This window comes from Heptranchias perlo, chromosome 15 (genome assembly GCF_035084215.1).
Source record: "Heptranchias perlo isolate sHepPer1 chromosome 15, sHepPer1.hap1, whole genome shotgun sequence".
NCBI lineage: Eukaryota > Metazoa > Chordata > Chondrichthyes > Hexanchiformes > Hexanchidae > Heptranchias > Heptranchias perlo.
The window spans coordinates 24,245,377-24,263,255 of NC_090339.1; the positions used below are offsets into that span (position 1 = coordinate 24,245,377).

Consider the following 17,879-nt stretch of genomic DNA (forward strand, 5'->3'; position numbering starts at 1 on the left):
AAATGATTGTTTTACAACTGAGAGGCTTGTCATGGCATTACAAGTCAAGCGTGTCGTGTGGAATTGGAGCTTCATGTAGGCCGCAACAAGTAAGGGTGACTGGTTCCCTTTCCTGAATGACGTTAATTAACTAGTTGGGGTTTGATGAAAATCTGGCAGCTTTTCTGGTGCCAGCCCACAAATAACCAGATTTATGGAATTCAGATTCACAACTTGCCATGGTGATTGGGATTTGAACTTTCAACTATAATCACGACACTACCATAGACTTGTGTTTGTGTAGCACAAAACACTGAATTGGCACAAACCAGAGGTGGTTGACAATGGGCCTGTGCAGCACCATTGCTGAAAGGCTTGGCAGGCTAGAGAGGGGCCCACTAGAATCAGAGCGAAGCTAGATCAAGAACCACGCAGTTAATGTTGAGTGTTTGTGGTTGTGTGAGAAAGGGGATAAAAGTATACCGATACACCTGTATCTTTAGTGTTCTGTAAACTTCAGGAAGCATATTAAGCTGAGCGAGACTATGTATTTTCTCACCCTAATTTAAACACTCTTTAAAGTTTAGTTGTGAAGCATGCAATTCTAATTAATGGCACACATTTGAGAGACCAAGTGTGTGTCCATTTCCATAATTTAATTTCTTTTTTAAAAAAAACGCCAAGTTGAATTTGAAAATCATTGCCAAATTTTAACCAAATTTCAAACAATGCCTCCAAAGAAAATGGATCGGGGAGATGGAAAAAGGGAGCGGGGGCCTCTCGCCATCCACCCTTGGGAGTAGAATGGAGGTTAAGGATGAGGTAATTGACAGTGAAGGGAGGGAAGAATGCAGGGGTTGAGCAAATAGTTCAAACGAGAAGAGGAACGCAGTGAATCCAAATAGCCAGTGAGTATGAAGAATCCCTGAAGCACCATGGAAGTTGCCTCCTTCTCCTCCTCCTCCTCGTTTCCTTCCTAGCCTCACCTTCCCCCATCCCCTCCATAATCTTCTTTCCTTCTCTTACCCCCCCCCCTCCCCCACTACTGTTTTCTCTCCTCCCATCCCACTGCTGCCTTCTCCCCGCTTCGCCTCTTCCCCCTTCTACCTTTTCCTGGAAGCCTAGGTAACTCACTTCTATTTTTGTTTATTTCTTACTGAATTTGACTGGTTTGAATTTCGGCGATTAGACAGGACTTCTTAGTGCTGTTGCCTCATTGGTGGACAAATTCTAAATCACCAGAACACCAAAACTGGGAATTTCGCCAGAGGTTCTCTGCAGCCAGAAGATCGGCAGAAACCCTGTTTACGAGTGTAAATGGGGATTTCATTGAAGTTATGGCAACCATTCATGAGAACCTCCAAGAAAATTCCCATCCCTAGATCTGTTGATATCTGCAGCTTGAGATGTATGTAAATTAATGAGAACATGGATTTTAAACTTGATAGGTGACTCTTGAGAGTCCACGCATGTGCTTAAGTAGTCCGCAAAGTCCAGAAACTTAGACGTTCCTGATCTGGACCGTGATGGTAAGTAGGTTATTTGACTGTAGCTGAGATGGATCTTGTCCCCTCATTTTTGAGAAGGAATCTCTGGCTAGTGGCTGGGAGTCGGAAACCTGATTGACTTTTCCCCTCCTGTCACTGCAGCTGATATCAGCTAACTCAGAACAGACCAGGGATCAAACCTACAATCTTTTTTAGTTTTTGTGGCTCAATTCCATACTGGGCAGTGCATCTCTGCAATGTTTTGTTAATCTTATTTTATGAATTAATGACATTTCTATTTTACTGTTGAAATACTGGTCTACTGTAACTCTGATTTGGTCTCCAGAGGCCTTTAATCAGAAGCAAATATTATTGAGTAATGTCTCATTATTATGAGACATAATTGCATGAGAAGTAATATTACATAAAGTAGTTACCAGTTAATGTGATACACTCATGGGGTTGGAACCAATTTAGAAGCTTATAACTAACGATCTTGAAATGGATATGAAGAGTAAACCTGATAACACTATGCAGGAACCTGACTACCTCAATGTGAACTGTTGCTTGCTTTTGTCATGACATTACAGTAATCACACACGCTAACACATCAATAACTCATGCACATAATGAAGCAATCACTTCACACTCCAAAGCTAGACATTATGTACAACACCTGGGGTCATAATTGTTGTTCTGGTTGCATTTTAATGAGAACACATTTGCAAAAAAATGACGTGCTATTGCAGCAGTGTTCAGTCATTTTTTTCCCTTGATGTCTTACCTGTCTTTCAGTAATTTGTTTTATAAATACCATTTTGATATAAACTCACTGAATTATGATTATTGCTATAATTCAAATCATAGATATTTAGTGAAAGTGGTGTCTCTATTAGATCTGTATAAACAAAAAGGTACTTGAGAAATTGAAAACTGGTACTGTACTAAGCTTGGCATTCGGCATGTTGGAGAAGAGTGGAAGGAATTTTGCATCTGACTGTGGTATGCCTAACTAGTGAGCATCTATTGACCAAAAATGAAAAGTATTCCATTTCACTGCACTCAATGGACATGGTGCACTGAAATTCAGGAATGAGATGCAATAACACATTAAGAAATTCAGATATGCATATCATTATAGAATTTGTTTTCAAAGCTAAACAAAAGCAGGAATAAAAATGAAATGTTGAAAATAGATGGGTCAGCAACTGAAAAAAGGAACTGTCAGGTGGGAGACCCTTTGCTTCAGTTGGAAACATACCCATCTTTTCTCTTTTCAGATGTTGGCAGATCTGTCATCCACTTTCAGCAATTTCTGTATATTTCATATTTTCAGCATTCATAGTTTTTATTTTAGCAGTGAATAGGGACTGACTGGGGGGAGATAGAGTAAGTTGGTGGCAGTGTAAGCATGATCGTGTATGAACAGATTGGCTAACTGTTGTATTGATGACCTGATACGATTTCATGTCATGTCCCATACTAGGGTATGCATTTTTAAAATCTTGCACTTCTGTAGTGTCTTGCATGTATTATAGATTATAAGTATAAACTCTTAAGCCCCACACACTTTGCTTCCAGGATTTCACCAATATTTCACCAATGTTTCATCGGCTGAAACATCTTAATATTTTGTACTATTTTTATTTTTCTGATAAACTGCAGCAAAGCAACTATCTTTAATTAACTACACAAGTAAAACTCGGTCAGAGCTAGCATTGTGATTGATGGTCTTTCACAAGTAAATAAAAAAATAGCCAAGCTCCTCATTTTAAAGGTTATCAAAGCGGTTGATGTCCAAGAACTGATTTAAGAGTTTTGACCTCTTATCCTCTAAGCCATCTTTACCCTATTACCACTTTACATCTGGTGGTAATTTTGCATAATGTTTAATTATGTGTTGTGTACATCTATTACTTGACATAGTCACTATCAATAGCACAGCATTAACAAGTGTCCCAGAAATGTGCTTTACAAAATACGTGCCTCTCTATTACTTTTATTTCTCATTACCTTGACAATGGTTTCATTGAGCTGAGAATGCTGAACTTGAGGTTTATTTTCTTTTTGCTGTTGACTCATGTTAATTCTAGCTACATTGAAATTGCCAGGAATAATTATTTTGTCATCCTGACAAAGCCAGTTGAGGGTGAACTTTTTTTCAGTTCCTATTTCCAAGCTAAATTCCAGTCGAGGGTCTTCAAAGCTGAAGCATAAACTCTGAACTTTCAGTATTTTAAATTCCAAGCATCACTTCAATGTTTGTAGTTAAGAACTTGTTTTGAGTGAAGGATATAGACTGCATACTCATTAATATAATTTGGGATGGTACATTTTCTCTCTTAGGAATTTGTGTTCCCCCTCCCACATCCAAAAAGCAATGATCAGATTTCATAATTCCGGTTTGATAGTGCAGAACGGTTGTTTTACTGAATCTGTGGAGATTCAGCTGGAAACCACTGCAGAGTCCCTTATGGAAAAGCAAATTTTTCAGCTGTAGGAGAAAAACACAAGAAGCAATTGAAAATTTAGTTTGGATGGCATTTTTGGTTTACCTATGCTGGAAAGGTTAAAGCAATTAACAAGAGTGCAATTCAAAATCTGCACAAAAAAATAGTTAGCTATGCTAAGCCTTCTAATGTTTGCAACATTACATGGACATTACTTAAAGCATAATTGAAATTCTTTTGTTCACATGCCAGAGATAATAACAAGGAACATCAGGTGCAGTTCTGCTCCAAAATGCTGCATGCACGAGTTTTCACCTGGTACATTGCCCTTTTTATCATCTGCCTGTGATTGCAGTGTGTGTGGCAGTGGCAGTATTTTAATTAAAATGTCAGAGCAGATTCTATTAGAGCCATTGAGGACGAATCACCAGATCAGGTGAGCACTAGGCCATAGCAGGTCAAAAAGACAAAGGCACCTGGAAGAGAGGACTCACTTCTGTAATAAAACTACACAGAAGAAAAGAAAAGCCATGAATTCTGAACAGCAAACTCTAGTATTAAGATTTTGCCATAGCTGCCCAAAAGGAAGGGGGGAAAAAAGCAGTATAGGCACATGCGTACTAAATATTAATTTTGAAGTCGAGCTGGTATGTACATGAAATTAAGTAAATGTAATGGTGCCCCCAAATTGTATTCTCTTGCACATGTGTGAACAGAAATTTCACATCCAAGTTTTAGACAGTACATAGAGTACAAACATAAAAAATGCAGTATTAGCAGTGGGTCAACAATAGTGAGGTAGTAACATTTAAGAGCTAATTTATATACACACTCAAGTGGTTACAGCCTCTTTGTGTGGATTAGACATTTGATATTTTCTTAATCGTACTTTTCTCTATCTGTTCAAACCTTCGTCGATAGTGTTGCTCAATTCTGATGTTTGATATTTGTGCCATTTACTCTTTTTTAAGTCAGTGTATTATACACAGGGTTTCAGTGATTTTGTTTTTAGAATAGAAAATGAGCGTGAAAATATAAACATTTGCTTGTTTTTTCCTAATTAATGTAAAACTTATATTGGAAAAACAGTGCGTGCAAGGTGGTAGCTGACATTTTCACTGTTGTATCGCCACCTGTGTTCCCATAATCTTAATCTGCAAACAGATCACTCAAGGTCTCCACAGTGTATACTTGTTCTCAAACAAGAATGGGAAATGTCATTTTCCTTCATTATTTGACTTTGACGGAAAGGAAAATCAGGCAGGGTGTATAACAGGTGGCCGATTCGCTACCATTCATCTTGCGCTGCTGCCAAAGTTGATATCACCTCCGTGGGACTTTTAAAGCTCTTCTCTGCTCCTCTTCTTGTAATCTGGTCATGCCTCCTTTTATTTATCTCTCCTCCCATTTTTGCCCCCCTCCAATCTCTACCCATCACCACTCCCGTGTCTTCCTACATCCCTGTTATCATCCCAGGCATGAATAAGCACATGGCTAGTCTATGTGCACCTCTCAGCATTGCCTGAAGAGCCCATTGAGGCACCCAGCACAGATTCTTTGAGCAGCAACCCTCACTGCACCTTCCTACCTAGCTCGCCTGCTGGGGGTAACATTTCCATTCTGCTCATCCCACGCACCACTGCTCCTTGGGCTCTCCCTCCATATAAACACTCCCACCCATATTCATGGCCATCCCCTTGAACTTGCTATCTCCTTTGGCCTCTTTACTCCCATTGTCTTGATCATCTTGACAAGGCTATCTCTGATCACTTCCTTGTATCCCACATACCCGCACGCCTTTCCAACTCCACTTCCTTCTGTGTTTATCTCAAGTGACTTGGAATTGCATTTTCACACTCGCAACTGTATAGCTTTTTGCCCTCCATTTATCACAATAACACATTTTACTTTTGCCCTTGTCCCCAGCAAAATTTTGGCTGTCTCCCAACCGGGCTGTTGCCTGGTACAGCCCTCATCTTCAAGTTCAAGAGCACAAATTGAGTATTTATAGCACACAGCTGGCTTAGCCATTCATTTCCAGACCTGACTGGATCACATCAAGCTCTACAGGGCCTCATCTTGCACCCATTACTCTAGGATCACCCTGGAGAGCAGAGATAACCCTGGCTTCTATTCTCTACTATAAACTGCTTCCTTAAATCCCTCTCCCCTGCCCCCTCCATGGAGATTGGAGCAAGTTTCCTGCTGGTTGGCGAGCCCTGGCAATTACCATCAATGCGTCCGACTTATTCCAGTGAGATGAATGCATATATTTTAAAACCTAAATTAAATATTATTTATTTGTAATTTTGAAATCTCTTTTTCATTTCATAGAACCAATTTAAATTTCTATTATTTCCTGTGAATATTTAAGAACTTTATGAAACTTGATGAAAACATTGACAGTTATAAAGTTTTGTCTAGGATGCATCCGCTTCATTGCAACTTCTGGCAAAGGAACATAAGTCACTATGTACTTCCCTTCTGCCTATGGTGCAGCATTTGACTGTGTCTTGGGGATTTTACATTTTCTTTTTAAATATATTTGGCAAATGTAATAGTTTAGATTTATTAAGTTACCTATACATGATGTCAGGCCCTTCTAATATACATTGTACCTGTATATAAGGTCTGTTTGACTGCAGACATGATTGCTTATCCTCTTTCTTTCAGATTGTAATGAAGGTGAAGTCGAGGAGAAACCTAGAGTGCTTTGGGCTTTATATTTCAATGTGAGAGACACGTCAGCAGTTGACAGAAGCACATATGTTGGCCTTCCCAGTAATGTATATGTCTGTTGTGGACCTGATGCTGCTCTTGGATATGAGCAGTCTGTTAAGCAGGTACAGTGAGATTAAAAATATCTAAAATAAAGAAGTTGTGCTTACAATTGTGCCTTTCCTGCCTTCAGGATATGCCAAAGGGCTTCAGAGTCATTGACTTACCTGCCTGAAGTGTTGTCACTGTTCGCAAGGCAAATATGGCAGACAATTTGCATATCTTAAAGTCCCACAAGTAGCAAATGAAATAAATGACTAGTTAATCTTTTTTGGTGCTGTTAGTTGAGGGATAAATGTTTTGCAGGACCCTGGGTGAACTCCCATGCTGCTTTTCGAATAGTGTTGTGGGATCTCTTGTGTCCCACCTGAACAGTCCTGCCTGTCTTGGATTAACATTTTGTCTGATGGACAGCACCTCTAACAATGCAGCACTCCATCAGTACTGCATTGAAGTGGAAGCATAGATTGTGTGCTCAAATGCTGGAGCAGGGCTTGAACCCACAACCTTTTAACTTGGGCAAGAGCCAAAGTAACACTTAAAATTGTTTAAACCCTACTGGGGAATTGAATCCAGCCTCCTGTGAATAGCAGAATTTTTTTTTCATATTCAGGAATAAAATTCTAATAACTTGCACTATGCTATCTGTCTATATTAAGTGGCCATGTCATCAAATTATTTATTTAAGACTAATTCTTATTTAGTTACTGTAAGTCTCCCATACCATTGACCATGGTGCTTAAAGACTTGGTTGGGTATTGAAAACGAGAGAGAGAATGAGAGTTTGTGTCGGCTGGGAACTTTTTTTTAAAAAAGGCACAATTGGTTGTTAAACAATGGGTGTTTTTTAATTAAACGTTACAATTCAGGGTTGAAGAGTGGGATAGCAGTTAGCAAAAAATAAAGCAGAATAGGCTGATTACAAAAGAGCAAGTGGGAAATTTACAAAGGGAAAATTGGAGGTCAAAGAGCAGATGGGGAAATTTTTATTTGAAAAGAAAAGGAACCCTAATGGGTTTGGGGGGGTTAAAAAATACCAGATCAAGAACTACAGGGATTGAAAAAATTGACTGGACCTTGGATAGTGTTGGGACTTGGACGTAGTGCCAAAGGATGATAAAACAAATAGAGACGGAAGCAGGTTGGGTCCAGGGTGCAAGGTCTGATGTAAAATGGCTGTAAAAATATTGGTGGGACTGTGAAATTTTATTGCATTGGGGTTATTAGTAGATACAAATTGGCCTTCCGTATCTCCCACAGTTGGCTGTGTAACCACTCTGCAGCAGCATTCCTTGTACTAGTATGTCAACAATCAATTGTCAGAAATTTATAGCGCCAAAGGGGAAACTGAAACTGCAAAAACATACGCACTGAAACGCTAAATAAAATGTATTCACTTTGAACACATTTTGCAATCTTTGTTCTGCAGAAAATTAGTTATCGAAAATTAACATAAAATGTATGCAATTTTATGAAATGTAAGGGTGTAGAAACTAGCAGTTCTATGATTAACATGTCCAATAGAAAGTATTGTGGTGCTCAGTGGAAGAAATGGGCAACAAGCTCTTGCGTGTTCTGGCTGTAGTGGCTTGTCTGCTGCCCTTGGTTGCTTTGCACCGTCGCCATCCTGTTCCAACTTGCAGCTGCGCATGGTCCAGGTGCTTAGCCCTAGTACCCCAAATGCCTGCTCAGTGAGGGCATGGTATTTTCCTCCGTGTGTTGGTTGTATCTGTTGTCCACTAGTATAATGCGGTTTTGCAAAGGTATCATTAGACATGATAGCATTGCAGAGCCCAGATCTCTGAGGAGCCAGCCCTCCGTTCTTCCTTATCCTTCAAAGCCGCCTTGATTACCTGAGATGAAAACATCATGCATGTCCTCTAGGAGCCATGAACTGAGGTGCAAAATTGCCTTGTGTGGGTCACATACCATTTGTAGGTTTCTGAAATAACAACCCTTGCTATTTAGGCATGCCATAGGATTGGTGGGCGTGGAAATGACTACATGTGAACAGTTAATGATTGCCTGTAAGAAAAATGTTAGTTGCCTCCACTGCTGCTCAATGCTGGCATTTAAGTAGCTGGGTCAGTGACAGTTGAACCACAAGATCCTCGTCCTACACCTCTCCTCCATTGTCCAGTTTGGTGGGATTGCCCTCACTTGGTTCCATTCTTATTTACCCGATCACAGCCAAAGCATCTCTACCAATGGCTTTTCTTCCCACCCCTGCACTATCACATCGGGAGTACACCCAAGGATCCTTCCTTAGCCACTCCTCTTCCTCATCTGTAGATATTGGGTCAACTTCAACCTGTATCCTGATTATCACCTAGCTCTAGCTCTACCTCTCCACCCTCTGTCGACCCCTCCACTGCCTTTCTATCAGACTGCTTGTCTAACATCTATTCTTAAGCTGAACATTGAGAAGACTGAAATTATCGTTTTCAGCCTTAGCCACGAACGTCACATACTCTCATTGACTCCATCCCATTCTTGGCCGTTGACTCGTGCAGAATGAAACCATTAGAAACTTCAGTATCCTGTTTGCACGTGAGCTGAGTTTCCGACTGCATATCCTTGTCCCATCACCAAGACTGCCTACTTCCATCTCCATAACATTGCCTGTCTCTGCCCCTACCTTACCCATCTGCCATTGAAAACTTCATTTGTACCTTTGTCAGCTCCAAAGGTAATTATTCCAGTGCTGTCCTGAACTCCACCCTCTGTAAACTTCAGCTTATCAAAAACTTTGCTGCCCAAATTCCATCACGCACCCATCATCCCTATCATTGCTGACCTACATTGGCTCCCAGTCCTCCAACGTTTCAGATTTGAAAATCTCATTCTTGTGTTTAGATCTCTCCGTTGCTTCGTACCTCTCTATCTCTGGAATGTCCTCTACTCCCACCCCCACATTTTTTCCATTCTTCTGAATTGAGCCTCCTATGTATCCCCCCTTCCTTTTGCCCACCATTTGCGGCCGAGCCCTCAGTTTCCTTGGCTCTTGAATTCCCTCAACAAATCCCTTTACCTCTGCATCTAACCTCTCCTCCTTTAAGACCCACCTTAAAACTCTCTTCTACGGCTTTGGTTTTAATCACCTCTCCTAATCTCTCCCTCTTTGGTTCAGCATCCATTTTTTCTTGTGCCTCTGAAGCATTTATCTACATTGAAGATGCTATATAAATGCAAGTTATTGTCAAGATCATCTACATACCTTACAAGTGCACACTCATCATCTGTGCTGCTATGAAAACACAGCACACATCCTCAAAGAATTCACTGTTTGCTCTATGAAGACACTTTGAGGAGCCTTCTCACTGATGCCAAACACTTGAGTTGTGAATTATTTATTTTCCTTTACCTCTGCAGAGTCTAGAACTAGGGGTCATAGTCTCATGATACGGGATCAGACATTTTGGACTGAGATGAGGAAAAATTTCTTCACTGAGGGTTGTGAATCTTTGGAATTCTCTACCCCGGAGGGCTGTGGATGCTCAACTGTTGAGTATATTCAAGATTGAGATCGTTAGATTTTTGGACACTTAAGGGAATCAAGGGATAGGGCAGGAAAGTGGAGTTGAGGTAGAAGATCGGCCATGATCTTATTGAATGCCACATCAGGATCGAGGGGCCGTGTGGTCTACACCTGTTCCTATTTCTTATGTAATTGATATATGGGCTCAATAAATAAAGCTTGGGGCCAGCATATTAATATTATCTTTGCATAAGATTCCTTCAACTATGGTGTAGCAAAGTTTGGAATATTTTTAGTTGTGTGTGTGATACGTTTAATGTGTATCTCTTGGCCCCTCCCCCACCTTGCTCGCCTCCTCTCTTGAATGCTGGTTTATGGTTCCACGAGAGCTGACATCCCTCCAGTACCTTGTCCAAGTGGGAATTCTTTGTGTGAGCCTAGCTAGTGAGTGTCAGCAGGCTATTTTTATTGTGAAGGGACATCATAGCCAAGAGTTTTCAGCAGGAGTCACTAAATTGCAATCAGGAGCAGGGAACTTTGGCTGTTCTCTCCCACTGCCCTGCTCTGGTTCATCACTATCACACAGGTGCTGAGGATAAGTAGAGAACCTCTGCTAACATCCTGGCTGAGATGAGCGTAGATCAGTGACTGAACGAGAGACCTTTCCAGTCATTCTGGTTCTCACCCTTGACTCAATGGGAACACTCTCGCCTCTGAGTCCGAAGGTGATAGGATCAAACTGCAGTCCAGAGACTGGAGCACGTAATCTGGGTTGACATTTCAGTGTAGTACTGAAGGAGTGCTGCACTGTCGGAGGTGCCGTCTTTCAGATGAGACATTAAACCAAGTCTGCCTACTCAGGTGGACACAAAATATCCCATGGCACTATTCTAAGAAGAGCAGGGGACTTCAAAAGTACTTAATTGGCTGTGAAGCACTTTGGGACATCCTGAGGTTGTGAAAGACATTATATAAATGCAAGTTCTTTCTACCACACTGGATTTTGTATTTATACACTGAGCTAATCTGCTCTTGTAAATTGTATTCTCCAGGATTAATGGTTTTGTTCAGTGTTCAGATCGATGTTCACAGCGCCTTCTTGCTGTCTCTTTTTACTAGGCGGAAGCTATCTTTCATCAGCTCTATCCCGGGGAAGAGTTCTGTCCCGCTGCCCCAAACCCTGAAGATATTATCTATGATGGTGATGGTACGCAACCAGAAAATGCTGGTTTTGGAACTCCTACAGAGCCAGAAGCAGCTGCAGTAAAAGAAAATACAACCACAGAATCTGATCCTGCAGAAGGTGGTAATGATAGAGTGGTAGAAGCTAATGAAATGGACAGCGAATCAGAAATGACCCACCCTGACTCTCAAACTCTGACGTGTAGCACTAATGGGACAGAAATGCCAAAGGATGCAGAATAATATATTAAAAATCAAATGGATAGTTTACCCAAATTATATCTAAACAAACTGAAAAAAACTATTACTGTATTATGCAGGGGAATTAGAGGGGTAGCCTTTACACACAGCGATACTCAAACATAATTGAGCATCCTAATTCAGCAGGCAACCTTTCAGTAAATTATCTAAACATTGCTATATTGTATGAAGCACTCCTGACATGGATCTATTTTCATCCACCTGCTCTTAAGAAAATAAAACTTGCATTACTATTTTCTCTCTTCTCCAACATCCCCCCCCCCCCCCCCCCCAAAAAAAAGAGACTAATGTTGAGGTCTGTTCACACTAAGCAAATCGTTGTCTATCTTTGGACAAGGATGGGGGATCAAAGGCTGAAATAAGTTTAGCTAAAAATGTGTGGATGTTATAAAACAAAAAGCATATCAAATCAAAGCTACAGCTTGCCTTGCTGGAACACTTTTACCACAGTGATACTGTTGCCCAAGGAATTGGGCTCAACTCATTCATGATAAATGGAAAATATTTCTTTTGACAAGAAATGTACAAACCATTCAACATTGTGAAATATTGTTTACTGGAAAAAATATTAAGTGCTAATGTTATGTTATGAATATACTTCAGAAAGCAGTGGCAGGTGCAAACAATTTTCTCAGTGGAAAATCAAATAGGTCTGTAATGATATGTGATGGAACAGCAGATGTTTTGCAGATCAAGGTACTATTTTCCATGAGTAATGTGTCCAATATCAAAAACATATACTGTGCAATAACCTGTGAAAATACAGCTCGTTTAATGCTTATGTAAACAAAAGTGATTAAAATGTTGCAAAAATCATGCCAGTTTTATATTTATGTGCTCTGAATGGGAATTTTGTGTGGTTCAGATGTTATTCCTGCAACAGATTTTTTAAAAATGAAAACATGCTGTGCTTAATTCCCACCGCTGAACTTATAAAAATTCGAAGACTAATTTCAATTTTGGCTACTTTCATAATTGGACTATAGAGCAGTTCAAGCAACTAAAATAAATAAATTAAGTAAGTGTTGTGTTTGTTTGAATTGATGAAGAATATGGTTCTTTCCTTGCAACTGATTATTCTGTAAATAGGCATTCATTAGTGTTCGTGACTGACCATTTTTACATTGCCTATTTAAAGGTGATGTGAAATGCAAAGAACATTCAAAGTGAATATTATGCAATTTTTCATTTTTGCCCCATTCCCTTTCCTTTTTGTTAGTCTGCATCTCTTTATGCCTTTCAGTTATTATGTTAGGTCTATGAATACGCTTCCTTTAAGGATACATAATATTCCATGTTTTTCCCCAGGTAGCCTTTTCATAGAGCTAGTCTCTGCCAAGATACAAACCTGTCGACATGAATGATTAAATCAACTATTCTGATTGATCATGAGGAGCCTGACTTGGCAAGATTTTATAACAATTTCATAGGCATTGAATATGCATATGCATATCGTATGGCGGATTATATTGCATGTACAGTATGTGCATGCCATGCACAGGTGCTTCTTGTGTTTGAGAAATTGCAGTAAATGTTTGTAGAGTCAGGTTCCAAGACATACACACTATTAATTTAAATTCACAATTACTGACATAGCTATGATAGTGCTGGTCCTTATGTGGAGATATAGAACAAATTTAATTTAATTAAGAAATTCAGGTGATCAGATTTGTATTTCAAAGATCAGCAAAATATTCAAGTACAACAGACTATTAGTTTGTTCTAACCAGTCATCAGTACACAACAGAATGTTCTTGAGCAACAGAACTACAGCAAGCTGTCTGTTGTAAGAAAACTAATGCCCTATACCTAAGTGGGACAAGATTACTGGAATATGCTATTCTGCATTTCAGTTACAGTAGAAAGTGCCATCATGAAATGTACTGAAATCCCAATTTTGATTATGAAATCTTTGTCCCATAACTGTTTCCAGTTTTGTAATCAGTTAGTTGTTCCATTTGAAATCAGTTGAAACGTTGGCTCGGAATTTCCTGGAAAGTTTCGGCATAAGAGTGGCATTGCACAGGGTTTTTCCAAAGAAATTCGCATGTAACTGATTTACACTTTTTTACTGAAACATCATTACCCGCGAATTTCCTCAATCGTTTATACCGCTTCTGAGATACGTCTGCCGAAACACTCCACCGCTCGTTTATATAGCCCCACGCTGCATGCAAAAGATCAGTTCGTGTGAGTTTCCTGGATCTACGTCCCAAAATTTAGGTGCAACACAACTCAAAGTCACCTGATATCGGCGCAAGTGAGGTTTCTAAAGTTTGATAGCGATTTTCTTCATTTTTTTTGCATTTTTCTTTGAGACTTGCACTATATCTAACTAGTGCTGTCAGTCTCTGTTCCCAAATTTTTCAGACCCCACACATGTCCAAAAAGACTCAGCAGCTGGAATGGACACGCCCCTGTTCTGCACAATAATGGAAGAGGAAAAGGAGCAGCAGTGGTGAGATGCTATGGCAGAAGACAGCGATGCACTCGCTATCACCCCTATTGCATTTACTGGATTTTACATGGTGGAGACAAATGTGATCTGCAGGAAATTTCGGCCTAAGGTCCCATCAGCAAGATCAGCATAGAAACCGGCATAAATTTCTGCATGAGTGCAATGCAGGAAATTCAGGGAAATTAAATGGATTATGAAAGTTGTGTTTTATTTTGGCTGGCAAGCAAACATTGAATAATCCATTTCTTTCTTGGAGACATTTATCCTTAGATATGTTGGGACATGCATCATTAATTTCAAAACCTTTTAAATACAGTATTAACAGTAAGTCTTAAACTTAAATAAAGCCAATTATGAGGGGCGAGTTGTCAAAGGTAGATTGGGAAATTAAATTGAAAGGTTTGACAGTTGAAAAGCAATAGCAAACATTTAAAGAAATATTTCTATATTCTCAACAAGTATGCATTCTATTGAGAAATACAAACTCCACCGGAAAAGTGATCGACCTGTGGCTAACTAAAGAAGTTAACAAGAGTATTTTCAGTGAAAGAAGAGGCCAAGAAGAGTAATAAGCTTGGGGATTGGGAGAGTTTTAGAAACCAACAAAGGACGACCAAAAAATTGATTTTAAAAAAAGGAGAAAATAGAATATGAAAGTAAACTAGCAAGAAATATAAAAATGGATTGTAAGAGCTTCTACAAGTATGTAAAAATGAAGAGAGCAGCAAAAGTAAACGTCGGTCCCTTAGAGGCTGAGACAGGAGAAATTATAATAGGGAATCTGGAAATGGCAGATACATTAAATATTTTGTGTCTGTCTTCACAGTAGAAGGCACAAAAGGCATTCCAGAAATAGTGGGGAACCAAGGGGCAAATGAGAATGAGGAACTTAAAATAATATCACTGGAAAAAAAAGTACTGGACAAACTAATGGGACTAAAAACTGACACATTCCTGGGATCTGATGGCCTTCGTCCTAGGCTTCTAAAAGGTGGCTGCATTGGTTATGATCTTCCAAAATTCTCTAGATTCTGGAACGGTCCCAGTGAACTGGAAGGTAGCAAATGTTACCCCACTATTCAAGAAGGGAGGGAGAGAGAAAACAAGGAACTACAGGCCAGTTAGCCTGACAGGTCATTGGGAAAATGCTGGAATCCATTATTAAGGAAGTTGGAACGGCACTTAGAAAATTATAATATGATTAGGCAGGGTGAACATGTTTTTATAAAAGGGAAATCATGTTTGACAAATTTATTAGTGTTTTTTGAGGCTGTAACTCCCAGTAGATAAAGGGGAACTAGTGGATGTAGTGTATTTGGGTTTTCAAAAGGCATTTGATAAGGTGCCACATAAAAGGTTGTTACACAAGGTAATGGCTCGTGGGGTTGGGGGTAATATATTAGCATGGATAGAGGATTGGTTAAAGGACAGAAAATAGTGTGGATAAATGGATCATTCTCAGGTTGGCAGGCTGTAACTAGTGGGGTGCTGCAAGGATTGGTGCTTGGGCCTCAGCTATTTACAATCTATATTAATGACTTAGATGAAGGGACCGAGTGTAATGTATCCAAGTTTGCTGATGATACAAAGCAAGGTGGGAAAGTAAGCTGTGAGGAAGGAGGACCCAAAGAGACAGCAAAGGGATATAGACAAATTAAGTGAGTGGGCAAGAAGGTGGCAGATGAAGTATAATGTAGGCAAATGTGAGGTTATTCACTTTGTTAAGAATAGAAAAACAGAATATTTCTTAAATGGTGAGAAACTATTAAATGTTGGTGTTCAGAGAGACTTGGGTGTCCTCGTACAAGAAACACAAAAAGTTAGTATGCAGGTACAACAGGCAATTAGGAAAGCAAATGGCACGATGGCCTTTATTGCAAGCAAGTTGGAGTACAAGAGTAAGGAAGTCATACTACAGGGCTTTAGTGAGACCTCACCTGGAGTACTGCGTACAGTTTTGGTCTCCTTATCTAAGGAAGGTTATACTTGCCTTGGAGGCGGTGCAACGAAGGTTCACCAGATTAATTCCTGGGGTGAAAGGGTTGTCCTATGAAGAGAGGTTAAGTAGAATGGGCCTATACCCTCTGGAGTTCAAAAGAATGTGAGGTGATCTCATTGAAACATATAAGATTATGAGGGGGCTTGACCGGGTAGATGCTGAGAGATTGTTTCTCCTGGCTAGAGAGTCTAGAACTAGGGTGCACAGTTGCAGGATAAGGGGGTGGCCATTTAAGACTGAGATGAGGAGGAATTTCTTCACACAGAGGGTTGTGAATTTTTGGATTTCTCTACCCCAGAAGGCTGTGGATGCTGAGTCATTGAATATATTCAAGGCTGAGAAAGATAGATTTTTGGACTCTTGTAGGAGAATCAATGGACATGAGGATCAGGTGGGAAAGTGGAGTTGAGGTCAAAGATCAGCCATGCTCTGATTGAATGGCGGAGCATGCTTGAGGGACTGTATGATCTACTCTTGCTCCTATTTTTTATGTTCTTAACATTCCTGCTCCAGTAATATTTTAGAAAAAGAGCAGTTTTGAAGTTAATTCCAAGACTAATGCACATTAAGAAACATTTTTTGGCCGCGTACATATTTCTGACTCTACTTAATGTTGGAATTATAAATTGAGAATCATTTAGGCCAGTGTTATCTAACCAAATGTGCATTTTGAAAACTGCAAGCACTTAAATTCAGTTCTATGTTCAAGTACGTTCTGGAGACTTTGTGTGTATTCACTTCTGTAGTTGAACATTGGTTTGGATATTGATACCTTACAATTCCCCATGAGGAAAAATGTTTTAAAATGTTTTGTTTAGAAGTATCAGAACATATTTCTGACTCATCTTTATCCGATTAATCGTATTAGTACTGAAAACGATTTGCAAATTTTAAAAATGGATCATTTATACAACTGCAAAGATAATTTTCTAATGGGCCTTGCAAAGCTGATTTGGAGAAAAACACATAAAGCACTATCGGGTCCTGCTCGCTTCTGCCAAAACTGCTCACTATTCCAGGATCATCCTGGAATGCAAATACAACCCCTGGCTTCTCTTCACTACCAACAGTCTTCTTAAACCCCTCTCCCTTGCCTCCTCCACCCTCACCTCCAACAACAAGTGCGAGGAGCTTTGTCACTAAGATTGAGACCATCCGTTCAGCTGCCACTGTCTCCTACCTTTCGCTAGCCCATCAAGCCAAACTTCCCCTGAGGTTCCCCCCTGCCCTAGCCCTGAACTTGCATCTCTCTAGTTTCTCTCCTATCTCACCTCATGCCCTCTCCGAGCTCATCTTGACCATGAGACCCACCTCCTGCTTTCTCGACCCTATTCCCACCAAATTGACCACCCAGCTTCCCTTCCTGGCCCTCATGTTAGCTGATATTGATAACAGTTCCATCTCCTCAGGTACCGTCCCCCTCCCCTACAAATCTGTCATCATCACCGCCCTCCCCTACCTCAAAAAACCCCACCCTTAACCTCTCTGTCCTTGCGAACGACCGCCCCATCTCCAAACTCCCTTTCCTCTCCAAAGTCCTTGAATATGTTGTTGCTGCCCAAATCCATGCCCATCTTTCCCACAACTCCATGTTTGAATCCCTTCAATCAGGTTTCCGTTCCGCCACAATACTGAAACGACCCTTATCAAAGTCATAAGTAACATCCTATGTGACTGTGACCATGGTAAACCATCCCTCCTCATCCTTCTCGACCTGTCTGCAGCCTTTGACCACACCATCCTCCTCCAATACTTCTCCTCCGTTGTCCAGCTGGGTGGGACTTCGCTCGCCTAGTTCCATTCTAAT

At 40.2% G+C, this 17,879-nt stretch overlaps 1 protein-coding gene across 1 annotated transcript in view; it reads left to right on the forward strand.

The window, feature by feature from the left end:
• The window catches only part of chm (CHM Rab escort protein), a 107,159-nt gene extending 94,728 nt beyond the window's left edge, over nucleotides 1-12,431 (forward strand). Inside the window, exons 14-15 of the mRNA XM_067996899.1 lie at nucleotides 6,590-6,759; nucleotides 11,292-12,431. Of these exons, the coding sequence (XP_067853000.1) occupies nucleotides 6,590-6,759; nucleotides 11,292-11,597 (476 nt within the window). The 3' untranslated portion in view covers nucleotides 11,598-12,431. The remainder of the gene's footprint in view (nucleotides 1-6,589; nucleotides 6,760-11,291) is intronic.
• Nucleotides 12,432-17,879: the final 5,448 nt, after the last annotated feature.